The sequence below is a fragment of the Calonectris borealis genome, chromosome 39 (genome assembly GCF_964195595.1).
Source record: "Calonectris borealis chromosome 39, bCalBor7.hap1.2, whole genome shotgun sequence".
Lineage (NCBI taxonomy): Eukaryota > Metazoa > Chordata > Aves > Procellariiformes > Procellariidae > Calonectris > Calonectris borealis.
The window spans coordinates 359915-381111 of record NC_134350.1 but is presented as its reverse complement, the minus strand read 5'-3'; the positions used below and the strand labels follow the sequence as shown (position 1 = coordinate 381111).

The 21197-nt window shown below is 62.9% G+C and overlaps 4 protein-coding genes across 11 annotated transcripts; 1 reads left to right on the top strand and 3 right to left on the bottom strand.

Annotated features, from left to right (window-relative positions):
* Positions 1–4551, bottom strand: LOC142074634 (serine protease 33-like). 2 transcript variants are annotated; one of them, XM_075135380.1, is made up of 6 exons: positions 4213–4551; positions 2726–2758; positions 2233–2395; positions 1443–1735; positions 903–1069; positions 1–746 (listed from the first exon to the last, which is right to left on the bottom strand). In XM_075135380.1, the coding sequence occupies exons 1-6, from the start codon at positions 4274–4276 to the stop codon at positions 396–398; spliced, it is 1071 nt and encodes a 356-aa protein (XP_074991481.1). In that variant the 5' UTR covers positions 4277–4551; the 3' UTR covers positions 1–395. The 2 variants fall into 2 exon arrangements, with proteins under 2 accessions (XP_074991481.1, XP_074991479.1); XM_075135378.1 differs by having other exon boundaries at positions 903–1735.
* A 626-nt stretch (positions 4552–5177) lies between these two features.
* On the bottom strand, positions 5178–12679 carry FUS (FUS RNA binding protein). Its single transcript, XM_075135362.1, has 15 exons — positions 12515–12679; positions 11048–11072; positions 10767–10921; positions 10542–10683; positions 10296–10465; positions 10031–10208; positions 8713–8747; positions 7637–7669; positions 7241–7347; positions 6760–6889; positions 6567–6668; positions 6360–6480; positions 6149–6276; positions 5909–6065; positions 5178–5379 (listed from the first exon to the last, which is right to left on the bottom strand). Exons 1-15 carry the CDS (start codon positions 12525–12527, stop codon positions 5340–5342), a joined length of 1536 nt encoding a protein of 511 aa, XP_074991463.1. The 5' UTR covers positions 12528–12679; the 3' UTR covers positions 5178–5339.
* Positions 12680–13127: 448 nt separating this feature from the next.
* LOC142074639 (uncharacterized) lies at positions 13128–15182 on the top strand. 2 transcript variants are annotated; one of them, XM_075135388.1, is made up of 2 exons: positions 13128–13157; positions 14011–15182. In XM_075135388.1, exon 2 carries the CDS (start codon positions 14445–14447, stop codon positions 15180–15182), a length of 738 nt encoding a protein of 245 aa, XP_074991489.1. In that variant the 5' UTR covers positions 13128–13157; positions 14011–14444. The 2 variants fall into 2 exon arrangements, 1 of the variants encoding a protein (XP_074991489.1); XR_012670658.1 differs by lacking the exon at positions 13128–13157 and adding an exon at positions 13860–13918 and having other exon boundaries at positions 14011–14132.
* On the bottom strand, positions 15136–21032 carry BCKDK (branched chain keto acid dehydrogenase kinase). 6 transcript variants are annotated; one of them, XR_012670657.1, is made up of 12 exons: positions 20022–20510; positions 19818–19886; positions 19335–19445; positions 19171–19218; positions 18794–18913; positions 18541–18639; positions 18379–18452; positions 17582–17710; positions 16838–16927; positions 15978–16139; positions 15459–15894; positions 15136–15354 (listed from the first exon to the last, which is right to left on the bottom strand). XR_012670657.1 is itself a non-coding variant. In XM_075135375.1 (12 exons), the coding sequence occupies exons 2-12, from the start codon at positions 20181–20183 to the stop codon at positions 15750–15752; spliced, it is 1161 nt and encodes a 386-aa protein (XP_074991476.1). In that variant the 5' UTR covers positions 20184–20186; positions 20945–21032; the 3' UTR covers positions 15136–15749. The 6 variants fall into 6 exon arrangements, 4 of the variants coding, with proteins under 4 accessions (XP_074991476.1, XP_074991475.1, XP_074991478.1 ...); XR_012670656.1 differs by having other exon boundaries at positions 15136–15458; positions 15615–15894; XM_075135375.1 differs by adding an exon at positions 20945–21032 and having other exon boundaries at positions 15136–15894; positions 18794–18865; positions 20022–20186.
* Between the last annotated feature and the right edge of the window lie 165 nt (positions 21033–21197).

Genomic DNA, 21197 nt, shown 5'->3' with positions numbered 1-21197 from the left:
TGGGGTGCTCGGGTCATTTATTGGGGGGCGGGGGGGGATGTGGGTGCCAAGTTGGGGGGGGCTCAGGGTCACAGTGGGTGCCACAAACCGTCACAGGTGCCCAGAGCCGTTGTGGGTGTCGTGGTCCATCGTGTGCGCCAAGTTGGGGTGCCGGCACCCATCCTGGGTGCCGAGTTGGGGTGCCGGCACCCATCTTGGGTGCCGAGTTGGGGTGCCAGCAGCCGTCGCGGGTGCTGTGATCCATCTTGGGTGCCATGATCCATCGTAGGTGCCGACTTGAGGTGCCACGAACCGTCTCGGGTGCCAGCTTGGGGTGCCACGAGTCATTTTTGGGGTCCCATCAGTCATTTTGGGTGCCCCCAGCCCCTCGGGGTGTCCCCAGCCCCTGGGGGTGCTCAGCGGAGGCCGAGGGGCAGCAGGAGCCCCAGCAACAGCAGGAGGTGGCCGGGGCGAGCGGCTGGGTGGGCGGCACCGGTGCTGCCACTTCCGTTGGGGGGCAGGGGCCGGGGCCAGGCCTCGGCAGAGTCCCCATCCTCGCAGGGGCCATCGTCCTCCTCGAAGGGGGCGAGGTGGGGGTGACGCAGGGGGGCCTCGGGGACGGTGGCGGCGATCCAGGCGGCGTGGGCGGCGGCGCGGGTGTAGACGCCGGGGCGGCCGGGCAGCCCGCAGGCCTCCCCCCAGCTCACCACCCCCGCCAGCAGCCAGGTGTCCCCCACCCGGCAGGAGAGGGGACCCCCCGAGTCACCCTGCGGGGACACGGGGACGTCGTGGGGGACGCGGAGGGGGATGAGGCGGGGACAGGGAGGTGGAGGGGGGACATGGGTGGAGGCAAAGAGGGACCTTTGGGGGCGGGGGGGAGACGAGGTCCCTCGTCACGCCGGGGAGGGGACGGTGGCACCCACCTGGCAGGCGTCGCGCTGTCCCTGGGGGAAGCCGGCGCAGAGGGTGTCCCCCGCGGGTGTCCCCAGGCCGTCCGCGCCCCCCGTCCCCGCGTAGAGGCAGCGGCAGCGCCGGTGGCTGAGGAGCGGCACCTCCAGCTGCTGCAGCGTCTTGGGGGGCGGCAGGGGACCTGCAGGGACACCCCGGTGACAAGGGTGTCCCCAGCCTGTCCCCTAACACCCCGAGGTGCTGGCAGCGCCACCGCTGCTGGTAACAACTGTCCCCAGCCCTCACAGGTGATGGAAATGCCACCGCGACTGGTGACAACAGCGTCCCCAACCTGTCCCCAACCTCCCAATACCACCAGACCTGGCGACAAGTGTCCCCAACCTGTCCCCAACATCCACGGGTGTTCCCAGTGCTTGGTGACAACAGTGTCCCAACCTCTGTGGGTGCTCCCAGCGCCACCAAACCTGGTGACCAGTGTCCCCAACCCACGTAGACGCTAGCAGCACCGCCGCGCCCGGTGACAACCGCGTCCCCCGTCCCCGGGTGACACTGACCGGCGGTGTGGACGTCCCCCCAGCCGGTGACGGTGCAGTTGGTGCCAGGGGGGAAGCGGACGGCGGGGCCGGGCAGGCAGATGGGGCGCACCAGGCGGGTGGGGGTGGCGGGGGGGTCCAGCTGGGCCAGCGCCAGGTCCCCGGCGACGTCACCGTGCCCCTCGGTGACCTCCCCGTCGCGGTAGGCGGGGTGGCGGGTGACGGCGGCCACCCGCCTCACCTGGGCGTCGGCGGGGGGGGACAGGAGCTGCAGGGCCCCCAGCGTCACCCGGTACTCGGAGAGGGTGTTCTCCCTGCAGGAGGCGGGGGGGTTGGGATCAGACACCAGGGACCCCCCCGGACACCCGGGTCCCCCAAGGAGAGGGAGGGGGGTCCCCCTGGGCCAACCATGGGGGGTACTGGGGTTCCAGGGGGGTCCCAGGGGCGGTTGGGAGTATAGGGGGGGTGTTTGGGGGTGAAGGGGGGGGTCTAGGGGGCTATTTGAGGGGTGCAGGGAGAGTGGTTGGGAGTCTCAGGGTTTTTTTGGGGCTGTGGGGGGGTGTTTTGGGGGTCCCAGGGAGGTTGTTTGGGGGTGCTGTGGAGGATTTGGGGTCCCGGGGGGGGGGGGGGGGTTTGGGGGTTTAAGAAGGTGTTTAAGAATCCTGGGGGTGGGCAAAGGGATTATTTGAGTGATTTGGGGTGTGCAGGAGGTATTATGGGGTGTTGGAGGTGCCAAGAGAGTGTTTGGGGGTGCAAGGGGGTGTCTCAGACAGTGGGGGGATATTTGGGGGTGCCGAGGGGGGGTACTCACGGCGGGAAGCAGTGTGCGGCGGTGAGGACCCAGGCGGGGGCGATGAGGGACCCCCCGCAGACGTGACGCCCCCGGAAGGCGACGCTGACCTGCCAGGGCCACTGCCCCGCCCGCGCCCCCGAGCCCCCCACCACCCGCGTGCGCACGGGGGTCCCGCATGGCACTGGGGCGGGGGGCAGGGAGGAGAGGGAGGGGGAGGTGTCAGGGACCCCGGCCTCCGGGAACCCCAGCACCCCCCCAACACTGGACCCCAGCATCCAGGACCCCCACCTCCCCAAAGGACCCCAGTATCCAGGACACACACACGCCCCCCCCCCAAACCATGGAACCCCCCCGTCCCTCCTCCATGGGACACCATCACCCAGGACCCCCCCCCCCAAACCATGAGACCCCCACACACTGTGGGACCCCAGCATCCGGGTGTCCCGTCGCCCATCCTGGGGGACTCGGGTGTCCGGGAGGGCCCCCACCGCATGTGTCCCCCCCTCCTCACCTGACTCATCTGCCACCACCGTCCCCTGGTGACCTGTGGAGAAGGTGACGTCGTCAAAGCCACGTTGGGGACACCCCCAGCGGGGGGGGGGGGACACGGACACCCAGGCATCCGGGAGGGGACCCAGGCATCCGGGGCCGCCACCCCCCCCCCCTCCGCGGGGCGATGGCCGAGCCGGAAAAACCTGCCCTGAGGAATGTGTCCTGCGGGGACAGGGGGTGTGACCCCCCCCTCGTGTCACCCTCTGTGTCCCCTCATGTCCCTCCGCACCCCCCTGCGCCCCTCACGTCCCCCCAGGCCCCACAATGTCCCCTCACACCCCAGTGTCCTCTCACATCCCACCCTGACGCCCATGTCCCCTCACATCCTCACGCCCTCTCGTGTTCCCTCGCAACCGCCATGTCACCTCACATGCCGTGTCCCCGCACGATCCGCCCCATGTCCCCTCACACCTCCCACGTCCCCCCACACGATTTGGGTCCTCTCAGACCCCCACATCCCTCCATGTCCCCTCACAATTTCCCATGTCCCCTCGCGACCCTCTAGATCCCCCCATGCCCCCTCACACCTTTCTCTCATGTCCCCGTGTCCCCCAAATGATCTATGTCTCCTCAGACCCCCATGTCCCCTCACAAGCCCTTCCCACCTCCCTGTCCCCCCAACAGTTCCCCCATCCCCTCACACCTCCCTGTCCTCTCATGTCCCCTCACATCCCATCAACACCCCCATGTCCCCTCACAAGCCCTTCGCACCTCCCTGTCCCCCCATGTCCCTTCAACAGTTCCCCCATCCCCTCACACCTCCCTGTCCTCTCATGTCCCCTCAACGCCCGTGTCCCCTCACAAGCCCTTCGCACCTCCCTGCCCCCTCACGTCCCCTCAACAGCCCCACGTTCCCTCACGATTCCTTCCCACACGCCATGTCCCCTCAACAGCCCCATCCCCTCAGACCCCCACGTCCCCTCACACCTCCCTGTCCCCTCGTGCTCCCTCACGTCCCCTCACAACCCGTCCCCTCAGACCCACGTCATCTCGTGATCTTTGTCCCCTTACACCATGTCCCCTCGCAACCTGTCCCCAGACCCCCATGTCCCTTCAGACCCCCACGTCCCCTCACGATGTGTCCCCTCAGACCCCCATGTCCCCTCACGACCTGTGTCCCCTCAGACCCCCATGTCCCCTCACGACCTGTGTCCCCTCAGACCCCCATGTTCCCTCACGACTTTGTCCCCTCAGACCCCCATGTCCCCTCACGACCTGTGTCCCCTCAGACCCCCATGTTCCCTCACGACCTGTGTCCCCTCAGACCCCCATGTTCCCTCACGATGTGTCCCCTCAGAGCCTCATGTCCCCTCACAATCCGTGTCCTCTCAGACCTCCACATCCCCTCACGATCCCTTCCCGCTCCCGCGCCTCCTCACACTTCTACGTCCCCTCAGCCCCCCCACGATCCTCCAAGCCCCCTCACGCCGCCGGGTCCCGGCTCACCCCCCAGCAGCAGCAGCAGCAGCGGCAGCAGCAGCAGGACCGGCCCCGGCCCCGGCCGCCCCATGGCGCTGTGGCGGCTGTGACCGCCCCGCCGGCACCTGCGGCCCCCCCCGCCACGCCACGCCCCGGCCACGCCCCCGCCACCTGTGCGGACACGCCCCTATGTCCCCTGCTTTGCCCGAGCTTGGCCGCGCCCCCGCCGCTGGCCACGCCCCCCACAAGGACCCCTTGCATAGATGCAACGCCCCTTCCTGCTGCTATAGGGGCTCCTGGGGCATCTATAGAGCCTCCCACTCCCCATAAGGCCCCCCTCAGGCTGCGGGCAGTTCTATAGGCCGCCCGCCCCCCCCCCGTCGCTCCATAGGAGGTCACCACACCTGTAAGATACCCTATACCTTTCGCTTCACTCCACCCTGGCTCCCCCCCACCCCTCTCTATAGGGGCTACAATGCACTATATAGGTAATGAGGGGGCCTGTAAGGGGCTTGACCTGCCCTATACCAACTCTAGATAACCTACAGGGTCTCTCCATTTTCTATAGCGGCCCCTATGGCTGTGCTACAGGATCCCCCTTACCTATACGCACCCCACACCTTTTCTATAGGCTCCCCAGCCTATAGAAGCCCCACGCATTTTGTATAGCCCTCCCAACCTGTAAGAAATCCCTCCTGTTTTCTGTAGGGTTCTATACAGGTGTGCTACAAGACCCGCATTCCCTACATACATTAACTGCCCCTACGGGCCCCCCCCCCACAGGTGCTCCTATAGGCACCAACTGAGTCACAGGCACCGGAAGGGGCTGGGCCCCACCCTGGGCCACGTCAGGGCCTAACGAGGGGGTTAACGAGCACCTTAAGGAGCCCGGCAGCCGGAAGTGCCTCATTAGGGGTGCGTTCACTCTGGAGCCTAATGAGGGCAAGGAGCAGCCACAGCCCCCCCTCCCCCCCCCAGTCACCAGGCAGGGCCATGTCATCCCCCGAGACTTTAATGGGGGCTGGAGGGGAGGCGCGGGGGGGTGTGGGGGGGTTAAAAGCGGGGAGACCCCGCAGAGGGGCGGGGCCAGCCGGCCCCAGGGGCAGGGCACCAAATAAAAAACGTGGGGGGAAGGGAGGAGGCGTGGGGGGGGCTCAGTAGGGCCTCTCGCGGCGGTCCTGCCGGTGGTCGCCCCTGCAGAGAGAAGGGAGAGGTGTCAGTAGGGGCCAGAGTTAACAGCAACCATCAGTAGGGGCCAGAGTTAACATGGACCATCAGTCGGGACCAGAATTAACATGGACCATCAGTAGGCACCAAAGTTATTAACTGTTATTAATGGCTGTTGTTAGCCATGACCCTCGGAACACTGTCCCAACAGCAGCAGGAAGCAGTGATGCAGTGTTCACTCTGGGCCATAACGATGGCAGCACCAGCACCACCACATGGTTGTAGAAGGAACCACCAGACTCTTACCGCCCTTCCCCATGCCCCAGCAGTAGGCTCCAGAGTTAACCATGCCCAACAGGGCTGACAACCAACGGTCCTCAATAAGCTCCAGGGTTAACGGCACCTCCACCCACCTCCCACATGGCACAGAGCACAGCGTTAACTCTGGAACCTACTGATGCCCCAATCCCAGAGGTTTCAGAGCTGCTGGAATGGGTCCATACAACTGCTATCAGTAGGTTTCAGAGTGAACAGATGCCCCCATCAGCCCTCTTACCTGGAATCCATCTTCCCTGGCCCAAAGCCGCCTCGGTCGCCGCCTCTCCCCCCGCGGAATCCGCCCCGATCTCCGCCCCGGCCGCCCCTGTAGCCGCCACGATCGAAGCCTCCGCGTCCACCGCGTCGTTCCTCGCCGAACCCGCCGCCGCCACCGCCTGCGAGTTCAAGGAGGTACGATGAAGTCACCGGGTGGGCGTAACCCCCCCCACCCCGCCCCCCTGGGACCCCCGGTATTTACCCATGTGGTTCCCGCCGCGGCCGCCCCCCGGGTATTTACCCATGTGGGGCGCGCCGGGCCCGTCGGGCTTGGGGGCCTTGCACTGGTTGCACTCGTTGCGCCACGAGAAGTTCATGTTCTCGCACGCTCTGGGAAGGGGCGGGGAAAGAGGCTGATGAGGTCATCGCCCCGCCCAGTCCCCCTCCCAGTTCATCCCAGTCCCGTAACTCACGGGTTGGGGCACTTCCAGTCGCCGGCGCGCTGCTGGCCCCCGCCGCCGCTGGGGAAGCCACCCCGGTTGCCCCCGCCGGAGCCGCTGTTGCCACCGCCGAAGCCGCCACGTCCCATGGGGCCTGGGAAAGGGACGTTTGGGGTGGAAAAGGAGGATTTTGGGGCTGCCCAAGCGCTGCCTCACACCCACCCGGGCGTGCTTACTCACCTCCTCGGCCACGGCCGCCCCGGCCGCCCCCACCGCCGCGGTTGAAGTCGGCGCGGCGGGTGGCGAAGGACACCTTGATGGGGTTGCCGGAGAACTCTTTGCCTAAGAATGGCAGAATTAAGCCCAAAAAAGGTCATTTTGGGGGCCAGGGGGGGTGTTCGGGGGTACGGCGGGGGGCGTTCGGGCGTCCTACCGTCAAACCAGTCGATGGCGGCTTTGGCGGAAGGGGGGTCGTCGAAGGAGACGGTGGCCTCCCCCTTCAGCTTGCCCGTCTCCCGGTCCGTGTAGAGGTTGATCATGGGCTGCCCCGTCTTCTTGTTGGTCTGGGGGGGAGATGACACGCTAAGGACACGCCAAGAACATGCTAAGGGCACGGGAGGCAGTGAGGACACGGATCGGGGGTGGGCCCATCGGGTTGGTCTTGGGGTGAAACATGAGGATATGCCAAAAACATGCAGCAACGTGTGATGGACATGTTAAGGACACATCAACATGCTAAGGACATGCCAAGAACACACCAACACACTAAGAACACAACATGATACATCAAGAACAAGCTAATGACACACAGCTGCCCCACCCCCCGACCAGGGGTTAAAACTTGACAACACACGCTTGATGACATGCTAAGAACACGGCAGAACACGCTAAGGACACGCTAAGGGCCCCCTCACCTTAATGATGCCAATCTGCTTGAAGTAGTCGGCCACCGACTCGATGGTGACGTTCTCGCCCAGCCCCTGCACGAAAATGGTGTTGTTGTCCGAGTTATCCTGCTCGCCTGTGGGAGAGAGCTCGTTAGCACCACCACTCATTAGCCCCCTTCCCTCATTAACCTTAGCAGCCTCGTTAACCCATCGTCATCAGCCCGTTTCCCTTAATAACCTTATTACCTCTTCCCCATCAACCTCCTTCCCTTAATAGCCTCGTTAGCCCCTTTCCCCTCATTATCCCAATTAATCCTACCCTCGTTAGCCCCCACTTAATCCTCTTCCTCTCATTAACCCCCAATTAACCCTCCTCACCCTCATTAGCCCCCTCCCCACCCCGTTAGCCGTCCCCCTCGTTACCAGGATCATGCCGCGGCCCTTGGTCCCGGGGTCCTTTCGGCACATGCAAAAATTAAAAGGCAAAGCGTTAATTAGCCCATGGGGAGGGGGGGGGCACACACCCCATCCCCTCCCCCACACCCCAAACCCACCACAATAGGGAAAAACCGGGGGAAAAAACGCCTTTTCCCCACCCGTTTCAGCCCGTGCCCCTTTTTGGGGTGAAAAACCACCATTTCGCCATCTAGGAACACTCAAGTTTTTGGTCACTCGCCCTCCAAAAGGCAGCAGGGGGGCCCCAAGGCCACCACCGCTCGCCAATGCCAGGGTTTTCACCCCAAAATGGAGGCGCCAGGGCTGTCCATCTCCGCTCCTTGCCCCCGGGGTGGCAGATTTTGCTATTTTTGTCTCAAAACACACTTTTTTCTCCTCAAAACACCATCAGCAACGCCCCGGTTCAGCAAACCCCTCCAAAACGGTGTGAGAACTCTCAAGATGGGTAAAACCAAGACACTCCGTTTTCGGTCGGTACACTGCAGCGCTCACCACCTCACCGCTCCCCATTTGGGGGCAAAAACGGCAATTTGACCATTTTACGCACTTTTTTTTCCATCAACCTCAGGTCACCGGCACTTTACACAAGCCCCAAAATTGCATTTTTCTTGTTTTTCCCCCAGAACCAAACTTTGCACCAAACCTCAGGTTTTTTTCGGTATCTTTTTTTTAAAACCACATGCAACCGTTTTGCCAAAAACCAGCGTTTTCACCCCAAAAAAAAAAAAAAACAAAAAAAAAACAACCACCACTTTGCCAAGAGTTGCAATTTCCCCGTTCCGGCCTTTTTTCCGCCTGCGGTCGCCGTGTGCGTGTTGGTTTTTTTTCCTCCAGTTTGCCCCCAAAAAACGACTTTTGTTTTGTTTTTGCTTAAACACCCAAGACGCAACCCGATGATGTCGCCTCCGGCTGGCCGCTGCAGCTCTTTTTTGGGGCTTTCTCACCCCAAAACGCCCCTGACCAGGCTGTTGCGGAGAGAAGGGGTTAAAAAAACAGACACTTTTTTTTTTTTTGGGTTCAAATGCCGAACTCTTGGGACTTACCACCAAATTTATTGAAGCCACCACGCTCACCACCGCTGAGGAGATAAATTAGAAGATAATGAGGTTTTTTTTATCCCCTGCCTAAAAAGAGGGGGGGCAGTTTCGGGGCAAAACCAGCGCTTTTGAGCAGTTTCCTCCTTCCTGAGCCCCCTGCTGTGGATTTGGGGGGGGGCGGGGGGCCTGGGGCACTTGGGGGGGGCTGGGGGTCTCCATCCGCCGGCGACGTTTCATCTTGGACGCAGCAGCCGGGCGCTCTCCGGCCCCGCCGGGGGGGATCCAAAAATCATTAAAAACCCCAAATTTGCCTTTTTTTTTTTAGAAAGGGGGGGGTGCACCCCCCCTCGCTTTCAGCCGAGCCCCCCCAGTGGGAGCGTCTCCCCCTCCCCACCGCTCGTCGTTGCTTTTCCCCCCTTGCTCCTGTAGGTTTTTTGGGAGAGGAAGGTCCCTTTACGTGGTTTTTTTTTTTGCATTTTTCACCCTTTCTGCCTTTTTTTAACCCAAAAAGAGCGGAGAATTGCGAAAGTTTCGCTGCCTTTCACACCTGCAGCACACAAAACGCAGAGTTTGTTAACAGGCACAACAGCAGCGGCAAGACAAACAAGCAACCGCGGCTCGCCCCCGCCGATACTCACCTCTCGCCGCCCCAAAAAGCGGCTTTTTCAGCCCAAAAGCGGGGGGGGCGACACGCGCACAAACCCAAAACCTTGTCATTTTTTTTTCTTTAAAACCACCATTATTATTTTTCTCGTTTTTTTGGGGCATTTCCTCCTCCCTTTGTGCACCGGGACACCACAAAGACACTCCACTCCAGGTTATCACCCATCAATCAGTGTCAAAACATCTCCCAATATCCAAAACCGGCGTTTTTTTTTCCCCAAAATCAACATTTTTGTTTTCTGCAGTGACCTCAAAACGAACCATTTTCCTCTTTTTTTTAACCCGGGGCACATGCCCCCACCGTGACCAGAGCCGGCACCGGAGGCTACAAGTGACCTTGGCAACCAGGTTTGCTGAGTGGTTTTGTCTCTTTTTTTTTCCCAAAAAAAAACCTTTTTTCCCCCCATTCTGGGGGGGGTCTTACCACTTCGGGCACCTCCAAGCGCCCCCGCCGGGCACCCCGCTATTTTTTTTTTTTTTTAGGGGCGCTTGCGCCGATTTTGGTTAAAACCCGCTTGAGCGGGGGGTGCCACACGGCACCGTCCAGGGGGTGCTCACCTCCCCTCTCCCCCTTCTCCCCTCCCTGGTTTCAGGGGGTCTTCTGCCCCCCCCACACCCCCAACCATGTCCCCCCCCAAAATCACCGTCCCCCGACACCTACCCGAGGTTGCCTCCGCGGCCGCCCCGGCTCCCGCGGCCCCCGCGGTCGTAGCCGCCTCGGCCGTAACCGCCCCGGCCGCGGCTCCGCTCCTGCTGCCCGCCCCCGTAGCCGCTCTGATCCTGGTAACCGCCGCCGCCGCCACCGCTCATGGACGACTGTTCCTGCCCGTAGCTGCTGGCTACAACCGCAAAACAACAGTTAAAACACAAAACCTGGAAGACTTAGGCCCAAAACGGCGCAGCTGCGACCCCCCTGCCGCACTCACATCCGCTGCCGCCTCCACTGTTGTACTGGCTCTGCTGGCTGTAGCTCTGGGGCGGGTTGTAGGAGGACTGCTGGCTGTAGCTCTGCTGCTGCCCGCTGTAGCTCGACTGTTGGTTATAGCCGCTGCTGGGGGGTTGGCCGTAGCTGGAGCTTTGCGAGCTGCTCCCATAGCTGCGAAAAACCAATGACGTTGATCAAAACCTGTTTTTTCACCCAAACAGCAGCGCTAAGGGTGGCTGTTGCCTACCTGCCAGTGGAGGAGCTGGCCGCTGGTGGCTGGGAGTAGCTGGGGTAGGAGGACGGTTGCCCGTAGGAGGTCTGCGAGCTCTGCCCACCGCCGTAGCCGCTGGTGCTGCCGTAGGCTTGGGGGGTCGACTGGGTACTGTAACCTAGAAAGGAGTAGAAAATGGGGTGAAACACCCCAAAAAAATACCCAGTGAGGGGACAGGGGGGTGTCGGGGGTCCGGCTTACTGCTCTGGGTCTGGCCGTAGGAGGAGCTGTAGCTGTTCTGGCCGTAGGCAGAGGTGTCGGTCGACTGGCTGTAACCGCTGTAGCTCTGCTGGCCATAGGGCTGGCTGCTCTGCTGCGAGTAGCCCTGCCCCGGCGGGGTGGGGTACGCCCCGTAGCTGCCACAAAAAAAAAAAAGAAAAAAAACACATGAAACGCCCGCAAAAACACCCTTTTCCCGACGTATTTCTAAGCACTGAGATGTAAAAAGTTGCATATAGGGAGAAAGCGGGGGGGGGTCGTACCTCTGCGTCGCCGTCTGGCTGTAGTCTGTGGGAAGAAAACCCGCCAAAAAGACCGTTAGTTGTGTAAATACACATACGTGTACCTAAATGCAAATATATTTGTGTTACATGCTCCCAATTATGAGTTATTTATCACTGAAATACAAAAATAACCAAACTAAAGCACAAGACGGACGTGTTAGGTATTCATCCCACTCAAAAGATCTAAGCACCTACTTAAGAGCAAATATCTCCCCTAAAAGAGCACCTAAATGACAAATTTAATTATACAGATACAAAACCAAACGCAAACGCGTAAGTCTTCCTCAGATATCGCACAACAAAAGAGGGTCTGGGCCCCCCCACAAACTCCCCACCTCAAGATGGCGCCTATTTGCCTCCTCCCGCCTTGTAACTGAGCAGCTGCTCCTACCGCTGAAAGGAACTAAGAGGATTTTACCCAAAACAAAGGTTTTTCGACCCACCTGAGCGAGGCCAGCCCCCCCGGGGGGTGTTTTCCCCCTCCAAGGGGTATCTACTAACCCCGGGGGGGGCATTTTAACGGCTAAGACCCGGATGAAGGACTGCGGCAGCGCCAGAGCGCATGCGCCGCGCGCAAATCCACACAGAGCCCACGCCGCGCATGCGCAGCCCGCCCCGCGCACACAAAATGGCGGCGGTGGCGCAGCTGGAAAAGCCGCGCCCCTCCCTCGACGCACAAAATGGCGGCCGCGGGGGAGGGGGGGTTAACGGGCCCCGTTACACCGCGGTGGGGTGGGGGCACCGCGACCCCCCCGACACCCCCAGATCCCCACCCCAAAAAACCCCGATTTTCCATTAAATCCTGGTTTTATTTTTTAGTTTTCCTCCCCGCGGCCGCCGCGGCGCATCCGGGCGCGGGGCTTTGTCCGCACCCCCCCATCCGCGACCACTTTTTATCCATAAAAGAAAAAACAAACCCCAAAACCAGGCGTTTACGCTGAAAAAAACTGCAACGGGATAAAGCTCAATGGCGGGCAAATAAAAAAAGGGGGGGGAATTATTTAAAAAAAAAAAAATGCTGCCTAGGGCATCGCGGAAATAGGGCGGCATCAAATCACAGCCCCCCCCCCCAAGAACGCTAATAATAAAAACTACATACCTATACAGTAACTATAATACGAAAATAAACAGGAAAAATCCTCATTTGAAAAAATATTTGAAAAACCCCACAATGAAACCGGCACCGCCGCTGCAGCCGCTCCCCGCTGCGAGGGACCTCTCGGACCCCGCCGGGCCCCCCGTTCCCGCCTCACACACCCTCCCCAAGCTCCCCCGCAGGACTGGGGGGCTCTAGGCCCCCCCCCCCCGAGGTGCTGTAGGGCTCCAAGCCTCCCCTCCACACCTCCCCCGTGCTGTGGGGGCTGCAATACTCCCCCCCAAGGCTGTAGGGACCCCCCCCGGGATGAGGGGGGCCGCAGGGCCCTCCCGGCCCCCCCCGCCCCGTACCGTTGGAGGCCATGGCGGTGCCGCCCTGCTCCGCCGCTTCCCCTCCACGTGGCGCCCGCACTGCGCCCCCGGCCGCCCGCCCGCCCTTTATAGCCTCTGCCGGCGCGTGCCACTGCCGGGGGGGCGGTGGGACTCTCCCCCCTCCTCCTCCTCCTCCTCCCCGGTGGTACGGTCCGCGAGGAGGCGGGGCCAAGGGCTGTAAGGGGCGGGGCCACGAGGGTGGGCGGAGCCATCGTGAGTCAGGCGGCCTTGTGGGGACCCGGGCAGCCTCCGCTGCTTCATAGGGACCCTATAGAAACCCTATAGTGACACCCACCAGCCCCTGCTTCTTCATAGGGACCCTATAGAAACCCCACAGGGGCACCCACCAACCTCTGCTCCACCATAGGGACCCTGTAGACATCTATAGGACACCCATAGAGACCCACTACCCTATGCAAATCCATATGGCATCTACAAGGCACCCGGATATCCTAGGGGGACCCCCTCCCCACCCGGACTCGGCCGGAGGGGGATGCCTATGGGGCCCATGCTGGCTCTGACATCACGCGGGCCAGGCTTGGCCAGCCCCAAAGGTCAGCACTAAAAATATCTGGGGGCCCGTATAAGGGCCATATAGGAGCCGTATAGGGGCCGGGAGCAGGTAGGGAGGCAGCAGGGGTGAGCAGCTATAGGGTTGGCATGGCCTGGGGAGGCTCTATAGGGTCTGGCTGGGCCCCCTATGGGGTGTGTGGAGGTCAGTGGGGCACTGAGGGGCTCCTATAGGGCTGAGCCTCCATGTGGGGGGGGATCCCCTATAGGGCTGGGCACTCACATACGGGGAGCCCCTAGCATCTCCTACAGGGCTGGGAACTCACGTACAGGGACTCTCCAGTGTCTCCTATAGGGCTGGGCACTCACGTATAGGGACCCTCCAGCATCCCCTATAGGGCTGGGGACCCTCCGGCGTCCCCTATAGGGCCGGGCACTCACATATAGGGACTCTCCGGCATCCCCTATAGGGCTGGGGACCCTCCGGCGTCCCCTATAGGGCCGGGCACTCACGTATAGGGACCCTCCAGCATCCCCTATAGGGCCGGGCACGCCCGTAGGGGCGTCGCCTGCCGTCGCTCGGCTCCCCAGGCCTCCCCCCGGCTCCCCCGCAGGCCATGTCCTGGGCGCGGGCGCAGGTGCGGGCGCAGGGCCGGGCGCTGGAGCGGCGGCTGCGGCGGGCGCCGGGCCGGGCGCTGCTGGCGGGGCTGCGGCGGGCCGGGGCGCTGGGGCCGGCGGAGGCGGCGGCGCTGGGGCCCCCCGGCGGCCGGGGCTGGGCGCGGCGGCTGCGGGCGCTGGCGCTGGCCCGCGGCGAGGAGACCTGCCGGGCCCTGCTGTGCGTCCTGGCGCGGCTGGAGGAGCCGGGGCCGCTGGGTGAGTCCCCCGTCCCCTACGCGGCGCCCCACGGCTCGCCCTATAGGCGACGTCCTATAGGTATCCGGGCGTGGCGTCCCCTTCCCCTATAGATTTCTACAACCCCCAGCGCGACGCCGAGCCGTCCCACCGCTCCGACTGTCCCTGCTGTCACCCGCCGCCTGACCGGGAGGGGGGAGACCCCCGGGAGGAGGGGGGAGACCCCGAGGAGGAGGATGGAGACCCTGAGGAAGAGGATGAAGATCCCGAGGTGGAAGATGGAGACTCCGAGGAGGAGGATGGAGACCCTGAGGAAGAGGATGGAGACCCCGAGGAGGAAGATGGCACTGAAGATGGAGGCCCCGAGGAAGAAGATGGAGGCCCCGAGGAGGAGGATGGCGGTGAAGATGGAGGCCCCGAGGAGGAGGAGTGTGGTGAAGATGGAGGTCCTGAGGAAGAGGAGGGAGGTGACACCGAGTAGGAGAGAGGTGACACTGAGGGGGGAAGATGGAGACCCCCAAGGAGGAGGAGGCTAGTGAGGAAAAGGATGGAGACCCCAAGGAGGAGGATGAAGACCCTGAGGAGGAAGATGGTGGTGAAGATGGAGGTCCTGAGGAGGAAGGTGATGGTGAGGAGGAGGATGGAGATGCCAGGGAAGAGGAAGGAGGTGATGCTGAGTAGGAGAGGTGACACTGAGGGGGGGAAGATGGAGGCCCCAAGAAGGAGGAGGGTGGTGAGGAAGAAGATGGAGACCCTGAGGAACAAGATGGTGGAGAGGAGAAGCAATGAAGATGGAGACCTTCAAGAGGATGGAGACCACAAGAAGAAGGATGGTGACGAAGATGGGAACCCTGAGGAGGAGGAGGATGGAGACCACAAGAAGGATGGTGATGAAGATGGAGACACCACGGAGGATGGAGATGCTGAGGAGGAAGGTGATAACGAGGAAGAGAACAGAGACCCTGAGGAGGAGGAAGGTGACACTGAGGAGACAGATGAAGAGCTTGAGGAAGATGAAAATGCTGAGGAGGAGAATGGTGATGGACACCCTGAGGAAGGTGATGGACACCCCGTGAGGGAAGACGATGAGAAGCACAAAGATGATGATGATGATGAAGATGGGTTTGGGGCTGAATGGGGCTTCCGGGCACCAAGACGCCCTCTCAGCCTTCCTCCTCCTCCTCCTCCTTCCCCCTCCCCTGCCCCAGACGCCTGGGTCCTCAATAAACCCTCTCCCCTCAGCACCGGCTGCAGCTTTAATGAGGGCGGCGCCCCGCTCTGGTAATGAGGGGGGCCCTAACAAAGCCAAACGGGGCAGGGGGGGTGGTGTCAGGAACCCCAGTGTCCTGGGTGGGTGGGGTGGGCGCCCCAATGTCCAAGCAAGGGTGTCCGGGAGCACCTTGACCTCCATGATGATGAACGTCCAACGTGGCAGGGTTCTCCAGGTCCACCTTGACCTCCATGATGATCAATGTCCAACATGGGGGGTTCTCCAGGTCCACCCTGACCTCCATGACGATGAACGTCCAACATGGGGGGGTTCTCCAGGAGCACCTTTGACCTCCATGATGATCAATGTCCAACATGGGAGGGTTCTCCAGGAGTAGCTTGACCTCCATAATGATCAATGTCCAACGTGGGGGGGTTCTCCAGGAGCACCTCGATCTCCGTGATGATTAACGTCCAACATGGAGGGGTTCTCCAGGAGCACCTTGACCTCCACGATGATCAATGTCCAACACGGGGGGTTCTCCAGGAGCACTTTGACCTCCACGATGATGAACGTCCCACGTGGGGGGCTCTCCAGGCGTCCGGGGCAGTGGGGCAGGGGGAACGCAGGCGTCCAGGTCCCCTAGATCCGGAAGCTCTCCCCCTTGCCATCGATGTGGCGCAGGCGCAGGTAGACGTCGGTGCCCACCCCCTGCAGCGACTGCAGGCAGAGCGAGCCCCCCAAGTACTCGGCGTAGGCCCGCGAGGTGGGCAGCCCGAACCCGAACCTGGGGGGGGGACAGCCATGGGTCACCGGAGGGTCCCCAAGATTTGGGGGGAACCCCCTTGGTGTCCCTCCGTCGTGATGTACCCGTGCATGGGACCGGCCTGGCCGCTGTTGCTGAGGTCCATGAGGTTGCGGAAGGGACCTCCCAAGCGGGGGTCCTGGGCACTGGCCTCGGCCGTGCTGAAGTGGTACTCGGTCACCTTGTCCAGGAGGTCGTGGGGGATCCCACCGCCCCGGTCAGAGATCCTGGGGGAGGGACACGGGGGAGACCCCTCAGGGGAGCTCCCGAAGATGGGGGGCACCAGAGGGGAGGGAGTGGAGGACCCCCAGTAGAGAGGAACATCTTGGGGATGGGCGTGGGCATAGGGACGCCATGGAGACCATCCATGGGGACACCATGGAGAACTCCTAATAAGTAGGAATATCTTGGAGATATCCATGGAGGCAGGGACACCCTGGAGAACCTCTTCATGGGGACACCGTGAAGAACTCTCAACAGATAGGAACACCTTGAGGACATCTGTGAGCATGGGGACACCATGGAGAACCCCCTCATAGGGATACCATGAAGACCATCCATTGGGGCCATGAAGACACCATGGAGAACCTCCCCATGAGGGCATGGGAAGACCATAGAGACCATCTATGGGGACACCCTAGGGACCCTCAAGTAACTAAGGCCACCCTGGGGACACCATGGAGACCATCCCTGAGAACATGGGGACACCACGGGGACCCCCCAATAGCTCAGAACAGCCCTGGGGACACCTATGAGCACGACGACACCCTGGAGAACCTCTGTGGGGACATGGGGACACCATAGAGAACCTCCCATGAAAACACTGAGGTACCCTGGGGACCCCCCAATAGCTAAGGCCACCTTGGGGACATTTACGGGGACACCCTGGAGACCCCCACCCAACCCTGGGGACCCCCGCTGGTACCGGATAACGAGGTCAATGTCGTTGTTGGCGATGGTCACCACGATGTCGGGGACGTTGTAGGGGGTGTCAAGGTGGGACTCCATCGTCGCCCTGCGCCACCCCAGACGGTCCCCTATAGCCCCTATGGCCCCATACACCCCCCTACAGCCCCACATACACCCCTATGGCCCCGTACAGCCCCCCAAAGCCCCCTATGGCCCCGTATGCCCCCCTTTGGCCCATACACCCCCTAGCATCTCCATACATTCTCTGTAAGACCCTATACACCCTCTATAGGGTGCTTTACTCACTCCAGAAAACCCCGTCTCCCCTCTAAAGCCCCATTTCCCCCCCTTTGGGCCCCATATCCCCGTATAGGCTCCGTACACGCCCCATGTGGCCCCATACACCCTCTATAGGTCCCATACCCTCCCTATAGGGCCCAGTAACCTCCTTTACCCCCCCCTTGAAAACCCCGTATCTCTCCTAAAAGCCCCACATCGCCCCCTTAGAGCCCCATATCCCCCATAGGATCCCATACATCCTCTATAGACCCCATACCCTCGCTGTAAGTCTCTAGACACTCCCTATAGACCCCATACCTCCCTGTAAAGGCCTACACACCCCCTCTAAGGCCCCATACCTTGCCTTACCCCCCCCGAAAACCCTGTATCTCCCTCATAAAGCTCCACATCTCCCCTTTTTGGGCCCTATACCCCCCACGCATACCGCCCTGCCCTCTATAGCCCCCTATAGCCCCCATACCTCATGGCGTTCTTGAGCAGCTCGGGCAGCACATAGTCAAGGGGCAGGGGGATGAAGGGGAACCGCGCCGCCACGTGCCCGTTGATGCGCACCCGCGGCGCGTTCCCGTACTGGTGCTCGCACAGCCGCCTGCAGACCCCGTGTCACCCGGACAACACCCCCCCGTCACCTGCTGCCACCCCCCCGTCACCCGCTGCTACCACCTGCCACCCCCCCAATCCCATACGAGCCCTCCAAGAAGCCCCAGGAACCCCCCGCCCAGCCCTATAAATCCCTCCTGGGAGCCCCTATGGCCCCATAGGGACCCCCAGGGCCCTATAGCCCCGTAAAGACCCTCATAAGAATCACTATAGCCACCTATAGACTCCACAAGGCTTCTATAGCCCCATAGGAAGCCCCATGGAAACACGATAGGACCTTTATAGCCCCATAGAGACCCCCATAAGAATCCCTATAGCTCTAGACAGATCCTACGGTCCTACAGGAACCCCACCACACCCACCCTAAAACCCCTCAGGGACCCCACAGGGCTCCTATAGCCCCATAGAAACCCCCACAGAGCCCCTGTAACCCCATAGGAACCCTCATATAAACCCCTATAGCCCATAAAGACTCTCATAAGGACCTTTACAGCCCCATAAACACCCCACAGTGCCATTATAGCCCTGTAGGGACCCCCCCAGAAAAGCTTATAGCCCCCACAAACGCCCATAGAAGCCCCTATAGCCTCCGGTGGGAAACCGTGTGGCCCCATAGAGACGCCTCATCAGCCCCCTATAGCTCCATAGGCGCCTCACCGGGCGAAGTCGACCCACTTCTCGATGAGCTTCTTGGGGGAGAGGCGGGTGCAGATGATGCCCACGAAGTCGGGCTACGGGGCAGGGCGGCAGGAGGGGGTGAGGGGAGGCACCTATAGGGGCTATAGGTGCCCCCCCCGTCCCCTATAGGCGCCGTCCCACCTTGTCCTCGTGCAGGGCCAGGTGGTGGGCGGCCAACATCCGCATCCCCAGCCGCGACGTCAGCGTCTTGTCCAGGAAGGGCCGCAGCAGGCGCTCGTCCTGAGGGTCCCAGGCGTTCGGGGGGGCACCCAGGCGTTCAGGGGCGCACCCAGGCATTCGGGGGGGCACCCAGGCATTCGGGGGGGACCCCGCCACCTCCCTGACCCCCCAAAAAGGACCCAGGCGTTTGGGAGGGGACCGCAGCATCCAGTACCTGGATGTGTCGTCGACACTCGCGCAGCCCCTCGGCCAACAGCGTCACCACGTCCTTGTGGTCCTCCAGCAGCTGCCGCAACAGGGCACAGTACCGCGCCTCGTCACCCCGCGCCTGGATCTGGGGACGCGGGGACACCGCGACACCGTGACCGGGGAGACGGGTGACAGCAGGGAGAGGATGTGCACCCCGTCACCCGCACGCAAGGAGGGGTGACTCCACGGGTGACGCGGGGAGGGATTCAGACGGGGTGACACGGGGATGGGGGTGACAAAAGGACAAGGTGACACAGGGATGGGGGTGACACAGACTTGGGGTGATGCGGGGACACGGGTGACATGGCTCAGGGTGACACGGGGACAATGGGTGACACTCACAGGCGGGAACTCGCTGAGCTGCTGGAAGGCGCGGATGTACAGCTCGTGCTGCGGGGGGACAGCGTCAGCACCCGGACTCCAGAGTCCCCTCCCCGGACACCTGGGTCCCCTCCCGGATGCCAGGGTCCCCCCCAGGATGCCGGGGTCCCCCCCTCAGGACGCACCACGTGGAGGATGGTGGGGTTGCAGCCGATGATGAAGGGGAGGCTGCGGAAGCCCTTGATGCGGTGGGCGATGCGCACCGGCAGCTCTTGCTGGAGATAGCGGGCGCTCTTCTGCGGGGGGCAAGAGGGGCAGCCGGACACCTGGGTCCCCTTGACCGGACGCCGGGGTCCCCAAACCAACCCTGGTCCCCAAACCCATCTGGACCCCTGGGTTCCCCTGCGTTCTCTTGGACCCACCCACCCGGATGCCTGGGTCCCCCCCGGACGCCTGGGTCCCTTGGACACCCGGGTCTCCCCCTGCCAGGACCCCCAAAGCCACCTGGGTCCCCCCTACCCAGACGCCTGGGTCCCCCAAGACACCTGGATCCCCCCCAACCTGGATGCCTGGGTCCCCCCGAATGCCTGGGGTCCCCCCAGACACCTGGGTCCCCCCCAAATGCTGGGGTCCCCCCCCCCAGGGATACCAGGGTCCCCCTCACTCACCAGGATGTGGCTGCCGTCCTGCGAACGCCCCGAGTACAACATGGTGGTGGGGGTCAAGCGCACCGAGGGCTGTTAGGGGACACAGGGGGTGACGTCACCTGGACGCCAGGGTTCCCCCTGGACACCAGGGTCCCCCACTTGGATGCTGGGATCCCTCCCATACTCTGGGGATCCCCCCACCCCACCCAAACGCTGGATTCCCACCTTCTCGGCAGCGACATCGATGGCAGGCTGGTGATAGAAGGAGGTGACAGCCTTGGAACGCTCCCGGGCCAAGTCAGGCGGGGTCTGGTCGGCGGCTGCCCGGGCAGGGGGACGGAGGGGCAGAGCCCCCCCTCGCCGGCCCCCCAAAACCCGCCGCAGCATCTCCTGGAGGGCGGCAGGGGGGTGGGGGAGCCAGGGCAGGGTGGTCCGGACGCCTGGATTCCCCCCTGGGTACGGCCACCGGGGGGGTCGGGTAGGGAGAGGGGACGACAGGGACACCCACAGCCCCCCCAGGGACACACACAGCCCCCCGCAAGGGACCCGGGTGTGCGAGCCCCACACACCCCCTCATGGACCCACACTGCTGTCAGGGACCCCCATAACCCCCAGGGACTCCCCCTTCAAAGGCACCCAGGCGTCCGGGCCCCACACCCCCGCCCTCCGTGGACTCACCACCTCTTCCAAGGGACCCAGGAGTCCGGGATCCCCTTTCCCGCCTCCCCCAGAAGGGACCCAGGCGTCCAGGCCCCACACAGCCCCCCCATGGACCCCCCCCCCACAAGGGACCCAGGCGTCCGGGACACCCGCCGACCCTCCCAAAGGGGACCCAGGCGTCCCGGACCCCCTTTTTCCCTCAGTGTCCCCCTTCAAAAGGGACTCAGGAGTCCAGGGCCCCTTTCCCGCCCCCCAAGAGGGGACCCAGGCGCCCGGGCCCCTCTTTTCCCCTCAGTCTCTCCCTACACGCTCGTCCCAGCTGTCCGGCCCCCCCTTGTCCCCTCAGTCCCGTCCCCCAGAGAGAACCCAGGCGTTCGGGACCCACTTGTCCCCTCAGTCCCCGTCCCCCCCGGCAAGGGACCGAGGTCCGGGACGCCCCCCACCCCCCCCAGAGGGGACCCAGGCGTCCGGGTCCCACCCCCACTCACCAGCCAGCGGACCCAGGCGTCCGAGACGCCCCCCCCGGGCTCCCCTCAGAGTGGCTCCGTCCGCTCCACCCCCCCCCTCAGCGCTCCCCTCAGAATGGTACGACCCGCCCCGACGGGAGGGGGGAACGGCGCACTGCGCATGCGCGGCGCGAAGGGCGGGACGGCGGGATCCGCCTGGCGCATGCGCACAGCGCGGGTGAGGGGAGGTACCGGCGCCATTTTGTGGGGCGGCGCCATTTTGTGAGGCACGATG